At 42.3% G+C, this 22,464-nt stretch overlaps 1 protein-coding gene and 1 long non-coding RNA gene across 8 annotated transcripts in view; one reads left to right on the top strand and one right to left on the bottom strand.

Moving 5' to 3' along the window:
* Positions 1-22,464, top strand: part of NSMCE2 (NSE2 (MMS21) homolog, SMC5-SMC6 complex SUMO ligase) — a 201,057-nt gene that overhangs the window by 36,035 nt on the left and 142,558 nt on the right. For all 5 annotated transcript variants that reach the window (XM_024572177.3, XM_045181571.2, XM_024572178.3 and 2 more), the window contains one exon: positions 4,102-4,208. In XM_024572177.3, coding sequence (XP_024427945.1) covers positions 4,102-4,208 — 107 coding nt within the window. The remainder of the gene's footprint in view (positions 1-4,101; positions 4,209-22,464) is intronic.
* LOC123477847 (uncharacterized) lies at positions 885-9,179 on the bottom strand. Of its 3 annotated transcripts, none has more exons than XR_008427536.1 (6): positions 8,382-9,179; positions 8,209-8,312; positions 7,572-7,677; positions 7,205-7,418; positions 2,441-4,256; positions 885-1,524 (listed from the first exon to the last, which is right to left on the bottom strand). It is a non-coding gene; the product is annotated as an uncharacterized lncRNA (long non-coding RNA). The 3 variants fall into 3 exon arrangements; XR_006652852.2 differs by lacking the exon at positions 885-1,524 and having other exon boundaries at positions 1,809-2,615; positions 3,998-4,256; XR_011651527.1 differs by lacking the exons at positions 885-1,524; positions 7,572-7,677 and having other exon boundaries at positions 2,953-4,256.

Here is a 22,464-nt window from a genome sequence, read left to right as displayed (position 1 = left end):
GAACAGACTGACAGCTGTAAGAGGGGAGAGGCATTACGGAGCTGGGTAAAAAAGGTGAAGGCGTTAAGCAAAAACAAAACAAAACGCATAGACACAGATAACAGATTGGTGATTCCCAGAGGGAAAGGGCGGTGGGGGGAGGTAAAAGAAGGTAAAAGGGGCATAAATGACTTGGGGTCATGAACACACAATACAGTACACAGATGATGTATGATAGAATTACACACCTGAAACCTATATAATTTTATTAACCAATGTTACCCTAATAAATTCAGATAAAAAAAACTTAGCACAGTTGACACTTGAGCAACATGGGTGTTAGGGTTGCCAACTTCTGCACAGCTGAAAATCCGTGTATTACCTTTGACTCCCCAAAGCTTAACCACTGTTAGCCCACTGTTGGCCGGGAGCCTTACCAATTACACAAACAGTCGATTGATGCATGTTTTGTATGTTTAATGTATTTTATACTGTATCTTAAAGTAAGCTGAAGAAAAGAAAATGTTATTAAGAAAACCATAAGGAAGAGCAAATACATTTGCAGTAATCATTTTTTAAAAATCCGCGTGTAAGTGGACGTATGCAGTTCCAACCTATGTTGTTCAAGGGACAACTGTAATCTTCTAAAAGGGAAATTCATCATTTTTTATCAGTTTCCTCTACTTGAGGGATTTGGAAAAGCTTTTCCAGGACCAGGTCTCATAGCATTTCAGTGGCATTACCTAGTGTCCCACCTGGAACGGATCATGAGGGAGCTAAAGTGAAGCTCACAGCCACGACTTCCTCCACCTTGAGGGCTAGTTCCCTGGATATTCAGGAGGAGTTAGCAGTGCTGGTCCTTGGGTGCTGGGCCCCTCTCAGCCTAGGCGGGCAGGTGCACAGACTGCGGTAAGGAAGCCTGAGCTGGAGGCCTGCTCTGCCCTGGGCAAGTTACTTCAGCTGCTCTGTGCCTCAGTGTCTCATCTATAAAGGCAGATAAAACTACCTATCTCTTAATGTTGCTGTGGGGTTTATTGTAAATATGGTTGCTCCGTACAGTCTTGGCACATAAGAAACATAGTAATTGTTAGCTGACGCTACTATTGTGTATATTGTTGTCATTACTTTCCATGCTTTATCACCTGCACCAGTTTTCGCTAATGCCAGGCTTGCAGAGGTGTGGTAGAGAAATACTTTACTTTCTGGGACTGCCATTCTGTGAGTTGTAACATCTTTTGTGTGATTCTCTTCCTCCCTTCTCTCCCCCCTCCCCCCCTCCATCCCCTACCACCTGACTGGTGCCAGCCTCTTTCCTATGGAAAAAACCACAATGAAAATATAATAGGCAAATGAATTTATATCATGTCCTTATATTTTAATTCAATCGAATATCTGTGGCAGGACAATTTGTAGCTGGTGAAAGTTTAATTTCAAACTTCATTAAATAATGGCCATATAAAGAATACTGAAGAAAGAGTTGCTTGTAATTCTTCGTTGGATGCCAAGAACACTAAGGCATCATTCTTGCCCATAATGGATTAAAATCTGTTTGGAGAAAGGAGATGAATGCATATAAAAAGACACGATTGTTTATGGTTCAAAATGCCAAGTATCAAGTACAGTTGTGACAAATTAAGTGAGCTCCGTTTAGGCCGATGTAGTTGAAAAGCAGGTGGGGAGTGAGCTCAGCGCCTGAAGGGTGTGTGGTATAACGACTGGTTGGTGTGGATTCTTAGGAAGGGCTTTCCCTGATAGTGGGATTATAGACTGTGGAATAAAGGAGCAGGGACCCTCTGGCTGGTCAGGCCCTCCACACCCACCCGCTTCCCCAGCCCCCTTTTGGTCATCAGCCAGCTTCCTGTTTATTTATTTACTCCCTTTTCCCTCCTGATCTCTTGAATTCAGTGGAGATTTATTTGGCCCGTTGGCTATTTTTAGGCAACACTATGTATGCTCTTCTTTTCCTGCCTTAATTCTTTAGCAGAAGACACAGATTCCCTTATGTCTTCCCTAGCCTAGTGTTTCTGAAATGTGAGCCCAAATAACATTTTATAAAAGAGGTTATTTTTGCCATAATAAGGTAAGTAAGGGTTAACAAGAAGAATAAAAAGAATCACAAAAATAATCTTAAAATAGTGGAGGTAGGTTGCAACTCTGCCCGCCCCCCCCCATGTGGACATTCTCATCGCCTGTCTTCCCAGTACCATTAGGGAATCTCTGCTAGTTCTCCTCTTCTGTCTCTGGTCTCTGCAACAGACCAGACACTGACTTTAGCCTGAAGTTATCTGACTGGGCATCACTTCCAGGTGTGGTGTAATTCTCAGTTATTTTTAGGACTAACTTCCTGATCTCTTCTGGTGTTTTCCCTTTGCTGCCTCAGGCTGCCCCGTTCATTCATCAGGTAGGTTCTTCAGCTTGCCCAGGCATCCTGGGGCCCTGGAGCTTCCGCCAGGCCGCCTACCTGTAAGCCACAGTCGGCCTCTGAAGGTTCTCCCTTGGGCTCCATGCTGTCTGATGCTGACCCAGCCATTACTCACTTTCTCCTTTACAGGGAAGCTCTCCGTGTCCATGGTCTTGCAATTGCTGTCTGACTCCGATAATGAGAACCATCATCCTATTTATTTTCCTCTGCAAAACTTTTCATAGCATTTTTCTTGTTAAAGGCACAGTTCTAAGTGCTTTCAAAAATTAACCCATGTGATCCCAGAGGTCGTCAATATTATATCAAAGTCTAGGTGTGAAAAGCCAAGGGTGTTCTCCCAGAAGCAGGTTAACTAAGGTACTTTATGGAATGTGTTTGTAATTAACTGTTGTAAAATTAAAGACTAATTTTAAAGCCCAGGAAAATCACTTTTAAAAAGCCAAATGTAAGTGGATTTTACATTATTTCATGACTTTGGGATGATCTGTCATACTGTTCTTCAGAGTAGACAAGAAATACCGCCATTTGAATAGAGGTTTTGAGTGCCTGCCTTTCCAAATGTGATATAAGTCAGCTTTATTTTCTTTTCATTCAGCTTTTTTAATGTTAAAAATTTTATGATCCTGTGTTCTCTCTCTTTTCCACTGTGTTTAGAGTTTAAGAAAACAATTTTAAAACACTTTTAAGAAACTCATCTCACTTTTCCAATTTCCTGTTCCCTGAGGGTATTTTAACTTTTTAAACATAGCAAGCATAGTAGTTCCATATTCTGACTGATAATCCCAACATCTGAAACATTTGTGGATCTGTTCCTGCTGATCCTTACTATTGGTGGCTTGTTTTTGTGTTTTTTAGGGTAAGCACCCCCCCAACCTGTGCTCCCCATCCCCACCCCATAATCTGCCAATTATCCTTAACAACTATTTGTTGGGATTCTTTGAGGCTAGGATGGAAGTGTCTTCTCCAGAGGGGAGTACCTGTGGGCCCTTTCACTTTGAGACTGCCCCACACCACACCACTGGGGAGTTCTTAGGTTCCCAGGACCACTCAGATGGGGGGAACCCGGCTGCAAATCCAGGAGGGCTGGCTCGTGGCCACAGTTTTTCAGAAATAGGTTATTTGTTTTCTCTCCCTCTTCCCTTTGTTCTGCTCAGTGGCCACGGCCAACCTCCCACAGCCGGGAAACAGGGTGGGATTACTCCCGGTTCACCTTATTCTGAGGAAGGAAACCTAGCTGACTCTGTGACTTTGGTGCTCTGCTTTTCTTTCACGGTTTTTTTTAGTTGTCTTCAATAGGAGGACTGATTCTTACAACCGAACCTACTATTAGTAGAAGTGGAAATCTTCCTTATTTAGCCTTTAACAGTCTGGTGAGGTCTGAGTGCAGGTGGATGACTTGGGCACTTTAGTGGATGAGGGAACTGAGGCTGGGAGAAGAGTGGTGACTGATTAAAGACCATACAAGTAAGTGGCAGAGACTGGAACTCCTGAGTTTGAGTCCCCTTTCTGCCTTTGAGCCTTTTTCAACAGGGTATGTGCTTAGCATATTGCGTGAAGTACGCACGTGTTGAGGAAGTTTTAAAAAACATGTAATACCTTTAAAAATCATTTAGAGCATTGACTGATAGATGTTATATTGGTGCAGCTTTTTCCAAATAGGGCATTTTAAGTGGAAAATAACAATTGCTTTTTTCTTTCAGCCGAAGTGAGTGGTGAATACAGCATGGACAAGGCGATGGTTGAATTCGCTATGATGGACCGGGAACTTAACCATTACGTAAAGGCTGTCCAGTCCACAATAAATCATGTAAGTCTGTACCGCTCCCCTGGTTACATTTGACCTTGGCTCTCTGCCCTAGAAATGAAAAGACAAAATCAAAATTCTTTCTAACCTTTAGTATTTCCTTCTGTTTACTGTGGCAGCCATTAATTCCTTCTTAATCAGGAAGTTCATAGAATAGGAATCTTAAACATTTTCCCAATTAGGCCACCTAGGTATAGTTAGGGCATTAGATCTTCTCAGATTTTCCTGCATCTTTTGGTCTCAAACTTTTTAATGTAAGCCTCCTTGGAACGTGAGAAGATTTTTATAAAAATGCTAAAAATTCCATGGAACTTGTTTTTATTTTTCTGTTTGCTTAAGCACACAACGTAGACCGGATTTAGTCACTCATTCTTCAGCTTTAACTAATAAGCAGCTATTGCAAAATTCGTAGAATCAGATAATAGGGAAGAGTTTCAGAGCAAGTTTAAAAATAAAGAAGCTCGGCATTTTGGTTTTTCCAGAAGCCAGACTTATCTCTGTTGACTCCAGCTGTCACAGGAACAGCAGATGGGCAGGTAAGGTGGGAACATAGCAACCTCCTTTTTCAGCGGTACCAGGTTGAGTAAGAAGTGAGCAACACGATTGCAGTAATGTTTCTGAGAAGTCCTTTGTCCTCTGAGCGGTGGAAACTCCCCTGTGAACTTATTTCATATACCTGTGTAATAGGGTGTCTTGTAGTTCTGGTTTTTTTATTTGTCTTTTCTGACTTATATCTATGGGAAAATTCCAAAATCAAATATTTTACGAGATTGGCCACTATTCAGTGGAAGATAAATTTTTAAATATGGTTTAATGGTTAAGTCATGCTTAAGTGAGCATTACCTACTTCTGTGGAGTTATAAAAACTTTTTAAAAAATTATTTCCTGGTTTAAATTTGTTGTTGTTGTTGGTATTTGATTAGTATTTATTAAGTGTATTATTTGTGATTTATTTAAGACTATCTGCTTATATCCAAGTAAGAAACTCTTTCAGCTTGTGCCCTGGCTGGTGTGGCTCCAGTGGACTGAGTGCCGGCCTGCGAATCAAAGGGTTGCTGGTCTGATTCCCAGTCAGGGCACATGCCTGGGTTGCAGGCCAGGTCCCCAGTAGGGGGCATGTGAGAGGCAACCACACATTGATATTTCCTTTCTTCTTTCTCCCTCCCTTCCCTTCTCTAAAAAGAAATAAATAAAATCTTAAAAATAAAAAACTCTTAGACTTGTAAAACTCTGATGTTTCTAGAGCATGGTCGCTGTTAGCACTTGTACTGGGAATATTTCTTCCGTAGGAAAATATGAATATGACATCGTGTTGGGGCATATGAAACTGGATGACAGAGCACTTAGACCAGAGGTTTTCAATTCTGCCTGACTCCTAGGACCAGCCAGTCTCTACTCTAAAGAGATTCTGATTTCATTGGTTTGGAGCAGGCTTGGAAGAACCTGTATTTTTAAAAACTCACTCTAATATGTATCCAGGGTTGAAACCATTGGCTTAAAAGCACAAGGCTGACTGTAGAATAAAGTGTGTTTGCTGCCCAAGATCAGAGTTAGCCCTGTTATGTAGATCAATCCTGCCTTGACCCTTATATTCTGTGGAGGTTATTTGGTAGTCCTGTCTATTTTTAACTTTGAAGTTGTGCGAATGTAACAGCATAGTGTACACTATAGACAAGAAAACCAGATTTGGGAAGTTAAAGGACTTAATGTGGATTTTTTTTTTTTTTTTTTTTTTTGCCTATTAAACTCTAGGATTCACAGATACTTAAGGTATTTTTAATTAAAGAAATGAATGCTTTTCCTCTTCAAAAAACTGAGCCACTCATAAAAAAAGAAAGTCAAAGACGAAGAAGCCCTTCCCCTCCCACATTCAGTAGTTAACAGCATTTCTTTCGGCTTGAGGCCTCATCCCATTACCCCCACCTACTACACTGGGAAGATTATGCTTTGAGTCTTATCCCACTTTTTGATGCCAACCTCACACTAAACTGCAGAGCACCTGGACTTAGTGATTCTTGTGCTTGTGAGGAAGGTCCCCTGGTCTTTCATAAAAAGAGAAAACATTTATTGTTCTTTTCTGATGCACAGTTGCGCTCTTCGTGTAAGCTTGACACAGCACCAAGAATAGTAAACCATAATTTTAGAAGGTTTCTAAGGTCTGAATCCATATGGGGACATGACCAGTATTTGGGGAAATATTTTATACCTCTTAATATACTGTGTAGTCTTTCCATATATGAAGTTATGGCCATTGCTATCTTGTTGCTGGTTTGGGTGTGAGATGAGAAGTGAGCAACAGCTTGAGAGGGGCCCAGATGGTCTAGCTCTTTGGAAGCAGCAGTGACCTTGGGATCAGAAACCCTCCCAACCTTAGTTCTTCCGTTTGCTGAGTTATGATCCAGAGTCAGGAAACGAAACCTTTTGGAACTTCATGTTCTTCATCTGTAAAATCCTTGGCCTGCCTATTTCACAAGATTATTATGTGAGTCAGATTAAAATACTGTGTGTGTCTCAAACACTTTTGACATTCATAAAATTGGATAAAGATATTAAGATATTATGTTACTGCAAACCCAGATTTCCAAGCACATTCCTTAGGATGATGGAACAAAAATCTTTCTCAAAAACAAGTACTTTTCCCACTTTATTTCATGGTTTTAAAATAAAACTTTAATAGGCTTTGACCTGGCTAGTCTAAAACTTGGGGATCGTAGGATTAGATATAAACTAGTTAAGCCACAGTGTGAGGAGTTCATGATCTCTGAAACACAGAAACTGTTTAAGTCAGATTCCTAAGAAAGAACACAGATTATGGCAACACAGCTTATCCCTTCTGCTGTCACCAACTTGCGCACTCCCATTGCTGTGTTACTTACCCAGGTTCTGATTCATCCTGTAGTCTTCCTGTTTATGAATTTTCATATAGGCACAGTACCTTAAAAATTAATCATCAGAGAGCTTTAGAGTTTATCATTTAAATCTCTCTCTCCTATCCTTACCTTCACAGAATTCTGGAGATTATGTAACTCTGAAAAGGTTTGAGAAGTTTATTTTGGAACCTTCGAAGTGTAGGTCAGTTTACCAACATCCCTGGGAAATCCCTTTCAGCAGAAGCTCTCAGACTGCCTTTCTGTGTCCTTTGAGAAGATAAAACTGCTATGTATTCTCCAAAGCCTGAAGATTTGATTTGGAATGAGTATTTATTTCAGGTCTCTGCAAATTAAAAAAAAAAAAAAGAAAGAAAGACAGTGTCCCTGGTAGTATGTAAGGCAGTACTATGCAGTATACTTAAAAAAACAACAACAAAACCCCCCAGGTAGGCTGTAAGTCATTTATAAAAACTTTCAGGATAAATAGGTTTTATACCTGTCACAACTCTTTAAAACATTCATTTTGAACTGCCGAGAGCTCTGTACGAATTCGTTGGAGACTTTGAGTCATTTGACCACACACGTGACGAAGTGCTTGGAGGCTGTAAAATGGCACACAGATGAACCGTGGCACAGCTACTTCCTTTCTTACTGTCCCTAAACGGAACAGCTTTGCCGTTTCATGCTGAGAGCAGAGTGAAGTTCTGAACTTCGCACTTGATGACTTAATGCCCCTTTACTTGATTTCTAAGCTTTTATTACTTGGGTATATTGAATGGACACCATTGGTTGGCTCTTTGTTCTCAAACGTTCATTGAATAAATATTTACTTAACACCTCTGTGTACCAGATACTTCTAGGTGCAAGACCCAGGCGGTCAATCGGCCAAGCCCACATGACCCCCACCTTTAGGACAGCTGAAGTCTGGAGAGGGGGACAAACGTTTAACACAGAACCATACACATGTTTCTTAAATTGTGGTGTGTGCCAAAAGAAAAGCACAGTGTTCCAGGGGTGTAACAACTCAGGGCATAATAGTCTTGGGGGGGTTGGGGAATTCTTCCTGAGGAAGTGCATTTAATAAGGTGAAAGTCAGACGAGCCTCAGTGTGGGAATTGTAACAGAGAACTTACCTGTTTATGTGACTGTTGCATGAAATGGAAGGTCTCTTTTCCACTTGTCTCAGGGTCAGAGTTTGAGAGTGCCTCAATCAATCCATAGGTTTAATCTGAGAAAACTGCCAGAGAAAGCCTACTTTTATATACAGAATAAAGTCTCAAGTATAGAGAGTAGTTGAATAACCTACCTGAGCCAGGTCAGTGATTCGCGCACTCACAGGTAGGAGTGCTGCTGGGTACCAGGAACTGTGCCTAGTTGTGCAAGGCGTGGGAGTGGCTGATTGAAGAGTCGTGTCAGTGCTGACCTTCTGCTTCTGAAACCACTGCCCCAGTCACGCCACTTCACAAATGCCTCTCGAAATGAGACTTTCTGTTCTGTAATGAATAAGTAGTGGTAGTACTGTGCAGTTCCGATTCTGCGCTTCTGTAAGACTAAACCTGTAGTCCCGTCCTGCGGGCTTCAGATTCCACCAGGGGGTGGAAACCGGTTTAATTCAAGGAATCCCCAAGTCCACTTTCAGGTGCGCATTCTTTCAAATGAGACGGAAAGGAGCCCAGCCGCTGTCATCGGGTGGTCCTTGCAACTTTTTGTAACCTAATTCTCCTAGTGAAAACGGACAGGTGCCATAAAGCTCGATGGCGAACGTCCTGGCAGGCTCAGATTATTTCGCATGTTAGCAGTCAGTGAGAAAATGCACGTCCTCTCTGCTTTTGATGAGCAGTTCAGTCCTAGAATTTAGCAAAAGTGCCGAAAGCTTGAGATTCACATCACGCTTTGGCGTTTATTATTATTTTTTATCATGATATTGCACTTAATTCTGTAATTTTACTTAAATGAACTTTAAATCTCAAAAGAATTGTCAGGTTTTACCCCTACATTGTTCTTTCAGTGTGTGCTGTTTCAGCCTGTTAATGTCCTGGAACATCCAGAGAATTTGTATTTTCTTCACTTTCCTCTCTTACTGTCTTTGGTGCTACATGTAGCTTACAGATTACATAAGATTTGAAAGCAGTGAAATCGGATAGCTGCCACGTATTTGTTTTTGTTTTGTTTTGAAGTCAGTGTTTTATACCAATTCCCATCAAAAGCCTGGGGAGGGAGAGTATTTTTCTTCTTTACCTAACAGGAGCGATTAAGCTCTAAATAGGCCTACTAGTGTTGTTTCTTACAGATCTGTTCACGGGTATGCCCCGTGTGCTCTGGCTGTTACTTGATAAGCTAACCTGCACATTTAATCTGGCTGAAAGGTAGAAGAGTGGAAATATAGTTCGCGTAAGCTGTTGAAACCAGCACAGTCTTAGATACAATAAAAGAACAAGGTGGGTCAAAGGTATAGCTTACCTCAGCCTTGTCATTATGCAACTAGGCGAGAATGTTTTTGACATGTTACTTCCCTGTGCCTCCTCACCCTTCACCCTCCATCAGCTTTGGATTTTGTAAATTTAACTTTAAAGCTACCTTAACATCCACTACTTTTAACATCAACTCTTATGGAGTATCTTCTTGCAAGTTGGGAGTTACCATTTTAGTTAAACCAGATTTGGGGAGCATTTACTCCCTTAGGAAACAGGTACTGGGCTAGCCAGAAATTTGTCTGTCCATCACCCTCCCCCCAACCCCCCGTAAGATGGCTCTAGTAGCGAAATAATTTTGTTAGATTGTATTGTGACAGTTGTCTTATAAGCATGCATTAAAAAAAAAAAAAAAAACTTTTTGCCCTGGCTGGTGTGATTCAGTGGATTCAGTGCCAGCCTGAGAATCAAAGGGTCACTGGTTCAATTCCCAGTCAGGGCACATGCCTGAGTTGCAGGCCAGGTCCCCAGTAGGGGGTGCGTGAGAGGCAACCACACTTTGATGTTTCCTCTCTTTCTCCCTCCTTTTCCCTCTGTCAAAAAATAAATAAAATCTTTTAAAAAACCTTCAAAATTGATGAATTTTTGTGTAGCCTTTTTAATAATGAAGATGGAAGAACATATGCAACATTTTCAGCATATTATGCTTCATTATTTCAAGAAAGGGAAAAATGCAACTGAAACACCAAAAAAGATTGGTGCAGTGTATGGAGAAGGTGCTGTGACTGATCAAACGTGTCAAAAGTGGTTTGCGAAGTTTCATGCTGGGAATCTCGTGCTGTGATGCTCCACCTTCAGGTAGACCAGTTGGATTTGATAGTGATCAAATAGAGACATTAATTGAGAATAATCAACGTTACACCACATGGGAGATAATTGACATACTCAAAATATCTAAATCAATAAAGTTATTGGTGAAAATGAAAAATGCGTCTTTTATTTTACAGAAAAAAACCATACAGACGTTTTGGCCAACTCATAATAATTTATAGCATCTGAAGAAAGTTTCAGGCTGACAGTGTAATTTATTGGATATGATCGTCCACTGACTAAATGTGAAATGCGCCCACATTGTGAATCATTTGACCAAAGAGGAAGGAGAGGCAAGTAGGGGGTTGTAAAATTTGAGGACAGACGATACCCAAGCATCACAGAAATTACTGTTGTCAGCAGAACAGTGAGAAGGTGAGAGATGACAGTGGAATTAGTGACCATCTCTTGGAGCCAGATTGGAAAGTACTGGAGAATACCCTCTTCTCCACTCCCTGTCACCCACACTTGACACCCCACAGTGGTGTGCTGTCTCTTAACACCTTTCTTGTCAAAAGTTTCCAAGTGGTCTATATATGAGCCTTTTCATCTGTAGGAATGTTGCTGACATGTAGAAATTAACCAGGAGGGAGAAAAGGGAACTTTAGTTGCTCATTTTTTAGCCACTTGGCCCCAGTCCCAAGATATGTCTGTTTGGGGGATTACTGGTAATTAATTTCTCTTCCAGTGCTTTGGAACTCCCTCTGTAGTTATTTCCAAATTCAGGTTGTGTTTGGTAGCATTTTGTCTAACATGCAGAGAGTGTCAGGTCTGGGTATAGCATTTCACTAATTGAGTTGCCTCTGTAGGAAAGAATGTGGTTACATATCCTTAGGTTACCAAGTAATGTAGCTGCTCATAGGTGAACATTCTGATCTGTTGAGGCTGATTTTCATGGGTAGTTTATAGAAATCTATCTTCATGTTTTATAGCTATTGTATTGGGTTTTATTCAAAATTATAAAATCTTTACACTCTACTGGGCCTTAATGTGCCTCTAAGGCAGCATTTTCAAAACTTTGCTGTATAATACTAATTAATCAAGATGTGAATAAGTATGTTAGGAAAAAGGGATATTGTGGTCAAGTAAGTTTGGGGAGTGCTTGATTAAATGAATGTCCTCGAAGAGTCTAAAGCCTTTAACGTGCTTTTATGCATTGTGGTTCTCCAAAGAAAGGTAGGCGATTTAGTGATTTCCTAAACTTATTTAACTAGAAAACCTCTCTGTTTGGGAGAAGGACTGATAGTATACAGAACCCACTTTGGAAATTGTCTCAAACTCCCTATCTTACAGAGGAGGCTGAGAGATGGTCCAGTAGTTTGTGCAGCATTTTTGTGGCAGCCAGGGAAGTGGGGAGCGCATCACCTTCCCTACCTGAAATGGCCTAAGAGGTGTTTCTGTGTGAAGGACCTGAACAGACGCTTCTCTAAGGAGGACATACAGAGGGCCCATAGACACATGAAGAAATGTTTAACATCACTCGCCATCAGAGAGATGCAAACTAAAACCACAATGAGATACCACCTCACACCTGTCAGAATGGCCATCATGAATAAATCAACAAACAACAAGTGCTGGTAAGGATGTGAAGAAAAGGGAACCCTAGTGCACTGCTGGCGGGAATGCAGACTGATGCAGGCACTGTGGAAAACAGTATGGAATTTCCTCAGTACACTAAAAATGGAACTGTCTTTTGACCCAGTGATTCCACTGCTGGGAATACACCCTAAGAATCCCGAAACACCAATTCAAAAGAACCTGTGCGCCCCAAAGTTCATAGTGGTGCTATATGCAATACGCAAGTGCTGGAAGCAGCCTAAGTGCCCATCAGTAGATGAGTGGATAAAAAAACTGGTACATTTACACAGTGGAATTCTACGCAGCAGAAAGAAAGAAGGAGCTCCTACCTTCTGCAGCAGCGTGGATAGAACTGGGGACTATCATGCTAAGTGAAATAAGCCAGTTGGTGAAAGACAAATACAATCTTACTTATATGAGGAAAATAATGAACAAAGTAAATTAACAAGCAAAACAGAACCAGAGGCATGGATACATGGAACAGACTGACAGCGGCCAGAGGCAAGCGGGGAGAGGGATAATGAGGGAAAGCAGGGGAAGGGTCTAGCCAAAGAACTTGTATGAATGACCCATGGATGTGGACAATGGTGTGGGGCAGGCAGTGGTCTGGGCAGAGGAGGGCAAAGGGGGATAAATTGGGACAACTGTGATAGAATGACAAAAAAAAAGAATATATGTAAACCATTCAGTATGGCAACTGGTGTATAGTAGGCGCTCAATAAATGGTCGCCATTATTGTTTCAAAAGAGGAAGAGGAAGTACAAGAAGTAGAGGAAGAGGAGGAAGTACAAGAAGTAGAGGAAGAGGAAGAAGTACAAGAAGTAGAGGAAGAGGAAGAAGTACAAGAAGTAGAAGAAGAAGAAGAACGTGTGGAGAGGACTTGGCCTCTGGAAAGGCTACCATATTTTTTGCTCCATTACTACCATAATGCGCTCCGGGGCATAATGTGTACCCACCATTTGGTGCTACCCACATATAATGAGCATCTTTAATTTTCCCTCAAAAATTCAGACAAAGAAAGTGTGCATTATACACGGCAAAATACGGTATACTCATTATTCCAGCAATGAAAAGAGGAAGGAAGAGTTTGTTAAAAACGTGCAATCATTGCTTGGCTATCAGAGTCAGTGTTTGGAGTGTACAAGACCCCTGTGTGGAGTGTTCATGCAGAAGAGTAGAGAGAAGGAAATGTTTTTGAGGAAAGGAAGAGGGGGTTACAGAAGAGGCAGAGGGGGGACACAGCAGCAGTGTGGGCAGGAAAAGCCTACAGACCTTTGAGAAGCCTGGTTCACTGCAACACTCCATTTAGGCACTGGGGTGCCGGTATCATTAAACACCCTGGTCTCTTTGACCAGGCAATCCTGGCAGCTAATGACTTGAATTATTTAAATGATGTACATGCTCTTTAATGCAGCAAACTCCTGCTTATTTCTGACATTGAACATAGCCTGTACGTAGCAGTAGAAGGGAGATGAAATAGATTGAGTGGGGAAATGGATCACCACGTGTTATGGTTCACTGTAAATTGAGTGCACTTTCAAAGTGTGGAGGGAAAGCAGTTGCTGTTTTATTAATCTCCTAGTTAAGTTGTTGAGTTAGTGCCAATAGTATGCTTAGTCCAGTGAAGAAACAAAAGCCTCTTGGTGTGTGTACACAAAATAATATTAACAGTGAAACAGATTGTCAGAATAAAAATGTGTTTAAGAAATTTAGAATAAGGGAAAAGAGCCTCTGATTAAATTCTGGCTTTTCTACACCTTAACTCTGAGCCTCTGTTTCTTCTTAAAGTGGGGATCTGAGTGCAGGCCATGGAGTCCTGGCAACGAGGAAAGTGATGTCACGAAAACACCTAAAACAGTCTGTCACACGGAGTTGTGAAGTCGCCTAGAGAATTCTGTAAAGGAGAAGTCATTTGCTGTGATCAAATTTAAATAGTATCTGCAAGGGAATTTTGAGTTCAAGTTTGGAGAGTAGGCAGCAGGAACTAATCGGGAAAGGCCAGAGACTGTTCTTTGAGAGCTGGAAGGAAGGGCCTCTTCCCTTACAATGAATTTCTGGTGTTGATGGGAAGTTAGTACTGTTCATGGTGCTGTTAACTGGAAAGCACTGGGCAAAATATGGGGACCAGGCCAGGGCAGAGGCCACTGAGCAGTGTAGCATTTGGCCAGTTGGATTTGAAGTCCCCTGATCAGTAAGTCTACTTAAATCTGTAGGTTGAGAAAGAGATTACGCTCTTTAACAAAGGCTAGTTAATGGTGGTTGGGGGCTTGGGGTCATACTAGAGATCAGAATCAGACAACTGAGTAAAAACTTTGGTAATTCAAGAATAATGTTTGATGTTTTCTTAGATAATGTAAGCAAAATTACTTAAAAGATGTGAGCAAGTAGTTCAATAAAGAGTATAATTATACACTTATGTACACAGACAGAAATATTTCTTGATGCTCCATTTCCATCTTTAAGTCGTTTTTGTGTATATTATTAGTAGCACCCTTCTGAAAAATGTTGGAAGAGAAAGATGCTCCGGATTTGTTCCTCTGATGTGTCATAGGCAGGTTGTCCGCTGCAATTTAAATACGTGAGTGTCCGTTGTTGACAAGTGGAAGAATGGGAAGAACACCGGGGGACTTTGTGTTTTCCAGCGCTGAGCGAGTGTGCAGTTGCACTGGTAGGAAAAGCTCTTCCAACCCGAAGTGGAGCCAAGGCCCTGGGAGCTGTCGCTGAGAGAAGGGCGGATTTCTTTTTTATTCTCTTTTTCTCGAAGCGTCAGGCTTCTGGTCATAGCGACACTTTGTCTTTCATTGTTTTGTGTCGTGGCCAAGCTGATACTTTAGCCAATGGAGTTTTTTGAATGTTACTTCTCTCTGGGCTTCTTTATCAACACCCTGTTCCCCCAGGAAAGTTTATGTCACATAATATAGCATCCTTTAAAATAGTGGAAATCCCTATGTCGTAGCGTGGAACTGTTATATTAGAAAGAGGAAAAACTTTAGGGGAGCCAGTACCATGGGCTAGAGTAATACAGTTTGTTGTCATGAACAGTTTTTAATTATTTGTTCTATCCTTTATTTCACCTTCAAATATCATTTAACTATCTTCTAATAGACAGTGATGTGTAGAAAGACCAAGTCAGTGTTATTCAAAATTGGAACCCATATCCAGGGATAGTTTAAGGTGCTTGCCTCGCACGGTTGATTTCCAGACTCTAGAGGTCTCACACACCTCACCGCCTGCCTTCCAGTTGCCCCCGCTATTTGTGGTTCCTGGCATGTTGTTGGCAGCAAGAAGAAAACCCTCTCTACCCATCAGGTTACTCTCTTACCACCCAGAGGTTTATTTTTGCCCCCAACATGAAACAGAAGCCCCAAAAGCCACATGAAATACTAACTAGGAACTCTAAATGGACTAATTCCTGGGTGTGCTTAGAGCAAATACCATTTGCAAATTCAGACATTAAGTTTGATGCATAAGGTTACGCTGTGTTTTTAAAAGTCTCAGCACAAACATTGTGTGCTTAGTTTTTTGGGGTTTTTTTTTTTTTTTTAGAAATTCTTAAGCCGTGGCTTAAAGCACCTATAAATAATATAGATGTAATTAGAGTATGTCCTACCACCTCTTCTATAATAGTAATAGAATTGCTCTGCTGGGCTCTGTATTTAAAGTGCTATGCCTTTGCAATGTGAAGTGTGTATGATCCCATTGCGGTAGTAAACTGGTGTCAATGTTCAATGTAATTATTGAGTTTTCTACTACACCTGCCTACTGAAGGGCTGTGTGACCTTAAGCAAACTTGCAAAATGAACTTAGTTGTCTCTGCGCCTATCTCTCTCAGAGTGATTTCTTGATTAAAAAGTGAGATAACGTATGTGAAAGCACTTGGGAGGTAAAAGTGCTACGGAAAGGCAAAGTCTTAGAGTTCTGTCCTGTTAACTTTTAACTTCTTTTCCTTACCACAAAACGTCCATCATGTCCCGGTTCAGGTCCGTGAACTCTTCTGCACCACCTAAGCTCGGAAAAAATGGTGACAGGTGCCTCTTGTCTTGTTTCCTCCTGTTGGTTCTCCCACCCCACGGCTTAAAGCAGCAGGAAAAATGTGTACATTTTACATTCACTTTTTGTCTTTAATTTAGTCATTTGGTAAATGTTTGTTTCTGCCTCCCGCCTACCTCCCGAGAGTTTTGCAGGAGTGTCAGTAACCGTTCAACAAGTGAGTAATGGAGATTGGGTTTGCTTAGTCCCTGAGTCATTTTATTATGAAACACTTGAAAGTTGAACATCTATATATAATAATAAGGAAATAATTTAATACAGTTTATACTTTATGATATGATGGTTTTAGTGACTAACTCGTCAGAGGACAATGAAGAAGAAAATCAATGAAAATTCACAAAGCCAGACAAAATTAGTTTAAAGTCTAAATAAATCGCAATTACCTTTACTTCCTCCTTCCCCTTTTCTAGGCCTTTGTTGTTTGATTGATAAAGAGTGTTGGGCTGGGAATTAAAGATCTGGCTCTTGCTCCTCACCTTGCCAGGCTTTGACCTTGGACAAGTTGCTTAACTTTTGTACTTCAGCTTCCTCATTTCTGAAATGAGAGTAATAATAGTATTTGTCCTGGGCACTTCACTGGGTAATAATAGATAAAATGAAATTATGAATAGGAGTATGACCAAAAAAAGTGAAAGACGTTTATGTAGTTGTTATATCCTGATGGTCCTCATCAAACACCTCATACCTGAATGGCCACAGAACTGAAGAGTAAAAACAACTTGAATCTGCCAAAGACGGTCCAGTGGGAGTCCCTGTGTCTCTGGGAGCTCAAGGCCCTGCAAGAGAAGCTTGCTCCCAGTGTTTGGATTGCTGGACGGAGTCATGGAATACAGTTTCCGAGAGAAATAATACTCAGTGGCCTAGGTTTCCAGGCTAAGTTAGGAAATAAATTTTGACAATGATTTAATCATAAATAGTTCATTGTAATCCAATTTCTATAAAACTGTAACAAAGCCCACTTACAGTGTAGCTATCAGTTTGGTGTTTAAAACATTTAGAGGAGGTAGCCTAGATGTGCATGGTGGTGAATTCAGCCCTCTACTGCCCTCCCTCGTGATTCGATGCTTGCCTGGGGTCATTGATCGTTTGACTGAGCCAGATTTGGAAGTGTCACCAGTTTCTACTCCAGTCCGCTGGTACCTTAACTGAGAGTCTGAACCCAGCTTTCTTTGTGCCAGGTGAGGGGAAAGGAGCCCTCTTGGACCCCTGATCTCCTTAAGGACCACAGTAACCTTCCACGCCAGGTGAGGCAGGTTTCCGGGAGTCTGAGCCTCAGGAAGGGTCAGAGACATGCTTAGTCTCCAGAGGCTTTGTGACATGTAATTCAGGGTTCTTTTCATGACATCTCCGTGCCTCAAGACAGACATGGTTTGTTGGATCTATTTTCATTTGGGATGAAGAATACTTTTGTCCAGTTTCAGTTGTAAAGTATGCTTTTGATCTTTTACATAGCTTACTGTAATTTTCCAAAAGGTAAAGGTTTGGGACCTTCAGTCTAAATGAAAAGCAACTCCTCACACTGATTCGACCTGATAAGGGGTGGGCTCTGTTAGCAGTAAAGAAGACCTACTTGAGAAAAGAATGTTGTTATGTGGAACTGTTACATTAGAAAGAGGAAAGACTTTAGGAGAGCCAGTGTCACTGACGCTTCGAGAACTTTTGGTTTGTGGTATATTTTAGAAGTGGCAGTGGTGTGAGTATGAAGGAATTTTCTAGTTTTAATGTGACGTTTTGTGTTTATGTTTGTTAAAATGTTTAAGTCCTTTCCGTAATGATGGTAAGCCCAGCTAACGTTTCTCTAGTTCTTGCTCTGTGCAAATCAGTATTCTAAGTCGTCTTCAGCTAACTCAGGTTGAGTGACTTTTTCCATCTCACCAGGCTAGCCTGCAGGTGTGTTCACGATCAGCTTTTAGAAGCAGCAAGGGGCACGTCTCTCCGTGGAGGAAGGGAGTGATAGGGTCAGTGTGTGGCATTTTAGGGAGTGTGCAAAGACTGTTTCACTGGAGTAGTAGAACACTGCAGTTGGAATCAGAAGACCTAGCCTAACTGTGTGACGTTGGGCTAGTGACTTGGCCTCTTAAAAACTTCGGTTTCCCTACCTATAAAAAGAGGACAGTGCTGCATGGGGCCGTTGCAAGGAGTAAATGAGATGACACAGGCAAGCACTTCATGGCCTCACAGCAAGTGAGGCTTCACACAGTAGGCTTGAGAAATATTAATTGCTTCTTTTAATCTCCATGCACAAGGTGATTTTGATATTGAATTGGAGACCAGAATATGAAAGCTGGTTTATAAAAATTTTAAAATATCATTGCAGTTTAAGGTGATACTTTCCACGGACTGTTGCCTTCTTGAGCATTTCAGAGTAAAAGGTATGGGCGAGTCCAGGGAAATGGTTACGGCTAGCTCTGGAATTTACAGGGTAGCCACCAGGTTGGGAAATGCAGGTGAGTACACAAGAGCTGGCTCAGTGCTATAATGTTGCAGTGCCTCCTGGAATAGTGTTAGCTCTGCTTTCAGGCTTGGTGGCCACCTTGGGGCTCTGTCACCTGTTTGGTGTTTGGTTCAAGGAAGTTATTTAATCTCTCTGGGCAACAAGAATCAAATTATACAAATTATTTTTAAAAGTGCGCTAAGAATCAAGTTATATCAGTTTTATGCTAAAAAGTGCTCTATCAACTGTGAAGCACCTAAGCAGTTTTTGTTTTATCGTTTTCCTGTGGTCCATTGGAATTTTGGCTAGGTTAGTGGTGGGTAGAATTCATTGTCATTTAGTCAGGAACTCTCTCATAGGAAATGAGTTGGAAGGCGAAAGGCAATTTGATAGCTCTAGTTGTGGGAAGTAATTTCAAATATGAGGAAGCCGTGTTAATTATAGAGAAGGTAACATCAGAGAATGTGATAGGCTACCGGGCAGGAGTAAATAGAGCAGGTAAAGGATAAGGGGCATTAATAAACTGCTGGAGTGTTAGTAATTCCATAGTCTTTATTGTGCTGGGTGAGATGTGATCACTGAGGGAAAGATCTAGCCGCATGTCCTTGGCTTGCGCTCATTCTGTGTTGTAGATGTGTGGTGTGGTATGAACCTGAGGGATTTGACTTACATTTACCAGAATCCTTGGGATACCTATGAGTGAAGTTAACTTACAGATTTAGAGAAAAATATAGAATCTGCAGAGTAGATACCCTGCTTATATTTTTTTCAGTTTCTATAGTCATTAAATTGGTTTTCTGTTAGTTTATAATGGAAACGGTGAATTTGCTCTTTTGGTTACTAGGATCCTCCAGTGCATGGAGGGTGTGGCTGGAGGACCCAGAGAGGACCGTGGGACATGGGGAGGAAGCTCTTAGAGCCCTCATCCAGCCACCATGGAGTGGCTGGGGGGCTTCCCAGTGGCCTCAGGCACAGATGTCTTGTCTTCCTGGATCAGAATGCTGTGGAAGAAGGGGCTTCCCTGGAACTTAGCAGTCCCCGCTCCTCCTCCCAGGTCTTTGCTCTCTCCAGGCTAGACAGTACCGCGTGTGTGCGCCCTCTTCTTCTGCACACACTTGCCCAAAGACAGGGCTGGACCCTTAATTCTTAATGGGAGAGTACCTGCCATCTGGGAAACTTCTTTCATTTTGCCAGTATCGAAACCAACCTGAAAGTCAGTTTGGTTGTCCAAAGGTCTCCTTAATCGGGCAGTGAGAATAATTCATTTGATAAGCATTCCTTGGCTTATCGTTTCAAAAGCTGTTGGAAGAACTTGTGAAATCACTAATGGATAGATTGATTTCTACAGAACATTGGTTCATTTATTCGTGGCTGCTCATGGGGTGAAGCTGCCCTTGTTAAGAGTGTGGCATCTCTATCCCAGACTCATGGCAACTGTGGGAAATGTCTGCACCAGTAGAGTTCCTGGTGCGGATACTAAGATCTGGTCAGCAGGGCCCTTTGACAGCCTCCTGGGAGTTTGTGCGTTAATAACTGCATTTCGCAGGGAGGAAGGAAACGTTGGGAGAGAGGTGGAAGAAAGGAAAGATTCGAGTTCTTCTCCTGGTTGCCTTTTTCAAACTGCAGTTTCCCTCCCTGGTTCCATGCAGTTCATGCCATCATCCCCTGCCCTGCTGGTCGCTCGGGCCTGCCTGGGTGGCAGGCACGAGGTACGCGGTCAGGAACGTAGAGTGCTGCTTTTGTGCTTAGTGTGTCCAGCATGTGCCAAGTACTTTATCCGCATCCCCAGGTAGCCTCACAACAACTCAGGCCATAGAGAGTAGAGCATTTGTGGGTGGATAAGGAAGCTGAGGCCGATTGCCTGAGGTTACACACCCAGTAAAACCCCAGAGGGTAATGTTCAGTCATTCTCTTATTTGACTTCACTGCTCTGTAAAACTCCCCTCTTTCTAAATGACGTTCCTTGACTTTGGTGACACCACCCCACAACTAGCTCTGGCCACTTCCCCATAGCCTCCTTGGTGGACTCCACCTCATCTTCCCATCCATTAAGTCTTGGCATTCCTGCCTCTGCTTTGATTGTCTTCTCACACCGCACTCTTTTCCTGCAGGCCGGCATCTGTGCTTATAACTTGACCAACTGTGTCTACGTTGCTGAGTCCCAAGTCCTCCTTTCCATTCCAGATCGCTCACCTGAGAGTCACACTCGTGAATTCAGTCGTCTGTCTGGCATTTCTACCTAAGTGTGCTCTTTACATTCAACACGTCCTAGAGAGAAGTTATTCCTCTTACTTTCTTCTGGGATCCTGTGACGTCATAAGTGGCAATACCATTCACCCAGTTTCCCACATCAGAGACTTGGTTCATCATCCTTACTCCCTAAAGCTCCTCATGTCTTGCATTCCACCACCAAATGTTACCGATTCTCCAATCAGTTCGCCCCTCGCCCCCTTTTTCTCAGTCTCAGTCTTTATAGAGAGTTTGCTGGATGAAGTTTTGCATGTGCGCGCGAGTGCCCCCCCCCCCTTTTTTTACTGAATGTCACAGTAAAATGTGTTTAAGTTTTGCACTCTTCTAATATGTTTTCTCTCTGGTAGCCCAAGAGATCTGTCTGAGTTGAAAATTTGATTATGTTGCCCACCTTTTTCATAACTTTACCGTCCAGCAGGGAATAATTGCTCTCAGGAATACTTTAAAACTTCCCCTGCTTAATTCTGTCTTCTCATTTTTACCACTGTTTTATGCTCATTCTTGGGATGTTCCCTTGCCCCTGGCCTAGCACACGGTATTCTTTCTACTATGCGTCTTCTTTTCACTTTCCAATAGCTCTTCCTTACCCTTCACAGACTTAGAATAGCCCCCCCTGACATCACCCAGTCTGCCTGCCAAGTGTGTTATCCGTGTGCTCTTACAATACCATGTACTTAATCATTTCTCGCAGCATTTGCAGCTGTAACCATATCTTCTCTCCAAGTCTCAGATACACAACTGTCTTGTTTTCATTTCCACGCTATTTCATTCCCACAGGTGTTTCACATTCAACCTTCCAAAACTCAACTCTTTTTTTCCCTCCAGAACCAGCCGCGCCTCCAGACTTTCCCACCTCAGAAAATGGCAACTGTACTGTTTTCCGGCCAAACCAGAGTTGTCTTAAGTTCCTTAATTGTTTCACAGCCCATATCCAGCCCATGGAAAAGCCCTATTGTTTCTACCTTCAGAGTACTGTGAATTTAAAGTCTGGCCACCTCTTGCTACTCCTGCTGTTACTTGAACTCATGCCATCATCACCTTTGCTCAGGTGACTGCTGCAGCCTGTTAACGGGCTTCCTGCTTCTAACTGATTTCTTGCTTTTGCCCGTTCTCCCTGAATCTGTTCTTACCGTACTAGCCAGCGCTCCTTTAAAACTGAAAGATCTTCTCCCTCCTCTGCTCACACCCTGCCTGCTCCTCTTAGAGGAGAGGCTGGAGGCCACACATGGCCTCTGTGGTCTGTCCCACCCTCACCCCCTCCTTCCTTCTGACCTCACCTCCTTCCACTCCCCTTCCCTTTTTAACTTCCTGCAGGTCTTTGTTCAGATGTCACCTCTTCAGTGAATGAAGCCGTCCCTGGCCATCCAGCATAGAAGAGCTCACTTACCCCCACCCCGTTTTTGTCCGCAGCACTCATTACCCTCTGGCCAATTACATATTTTCTTCTCGTTCTTCTCAACCACAACGAGAGCTCCCTGAGGGCAGGGACTCGGTGACTGCTCTATCCCCAGCAGCTAGAGCAGTGCCTGGCCCCTGGGAGGCGCTCAGCAAATACTTGGTGACTTCGAAGTAGTAGTGAAGACAAGGGCTTAGTTACAGACCTGCGACGCAAGTCCCAGCCCCAGCACTGATGAGCATTTGGACTTCGTGAAGTTAGACCTCTTCTTAAACCTCGAGTTCCTGTAATACAGGGTTGTGTTAGTTCTTAGTCCCGGGGTTGTTTGGGGAAGATTAGATAAAATAATCCCTGTGAAGTGCTTAGCTGGGTAACTGGTCCATAATAAACCAGACTGTAC

This window comes from Desmodus rotundus, chromosome 8 (genome assembly GCF_022682495.2).
Source record: "Desmodus rotundus isolate HL8 chromosome 8, HLdesRot8A.1, whole genome shotgun sequence".
Lineage (NCBI taxonomy): Eukaryota > Metazoa > Chordata > Mammalia > Chiroptera > Phyllostomidae > Desmodus > Desmodus rotundus.
The sequence above is the reverse complement of the archived record's forward strand: the minus strand, read 5'-3'. Positions and strand labels throughout refer to the sequence as shown.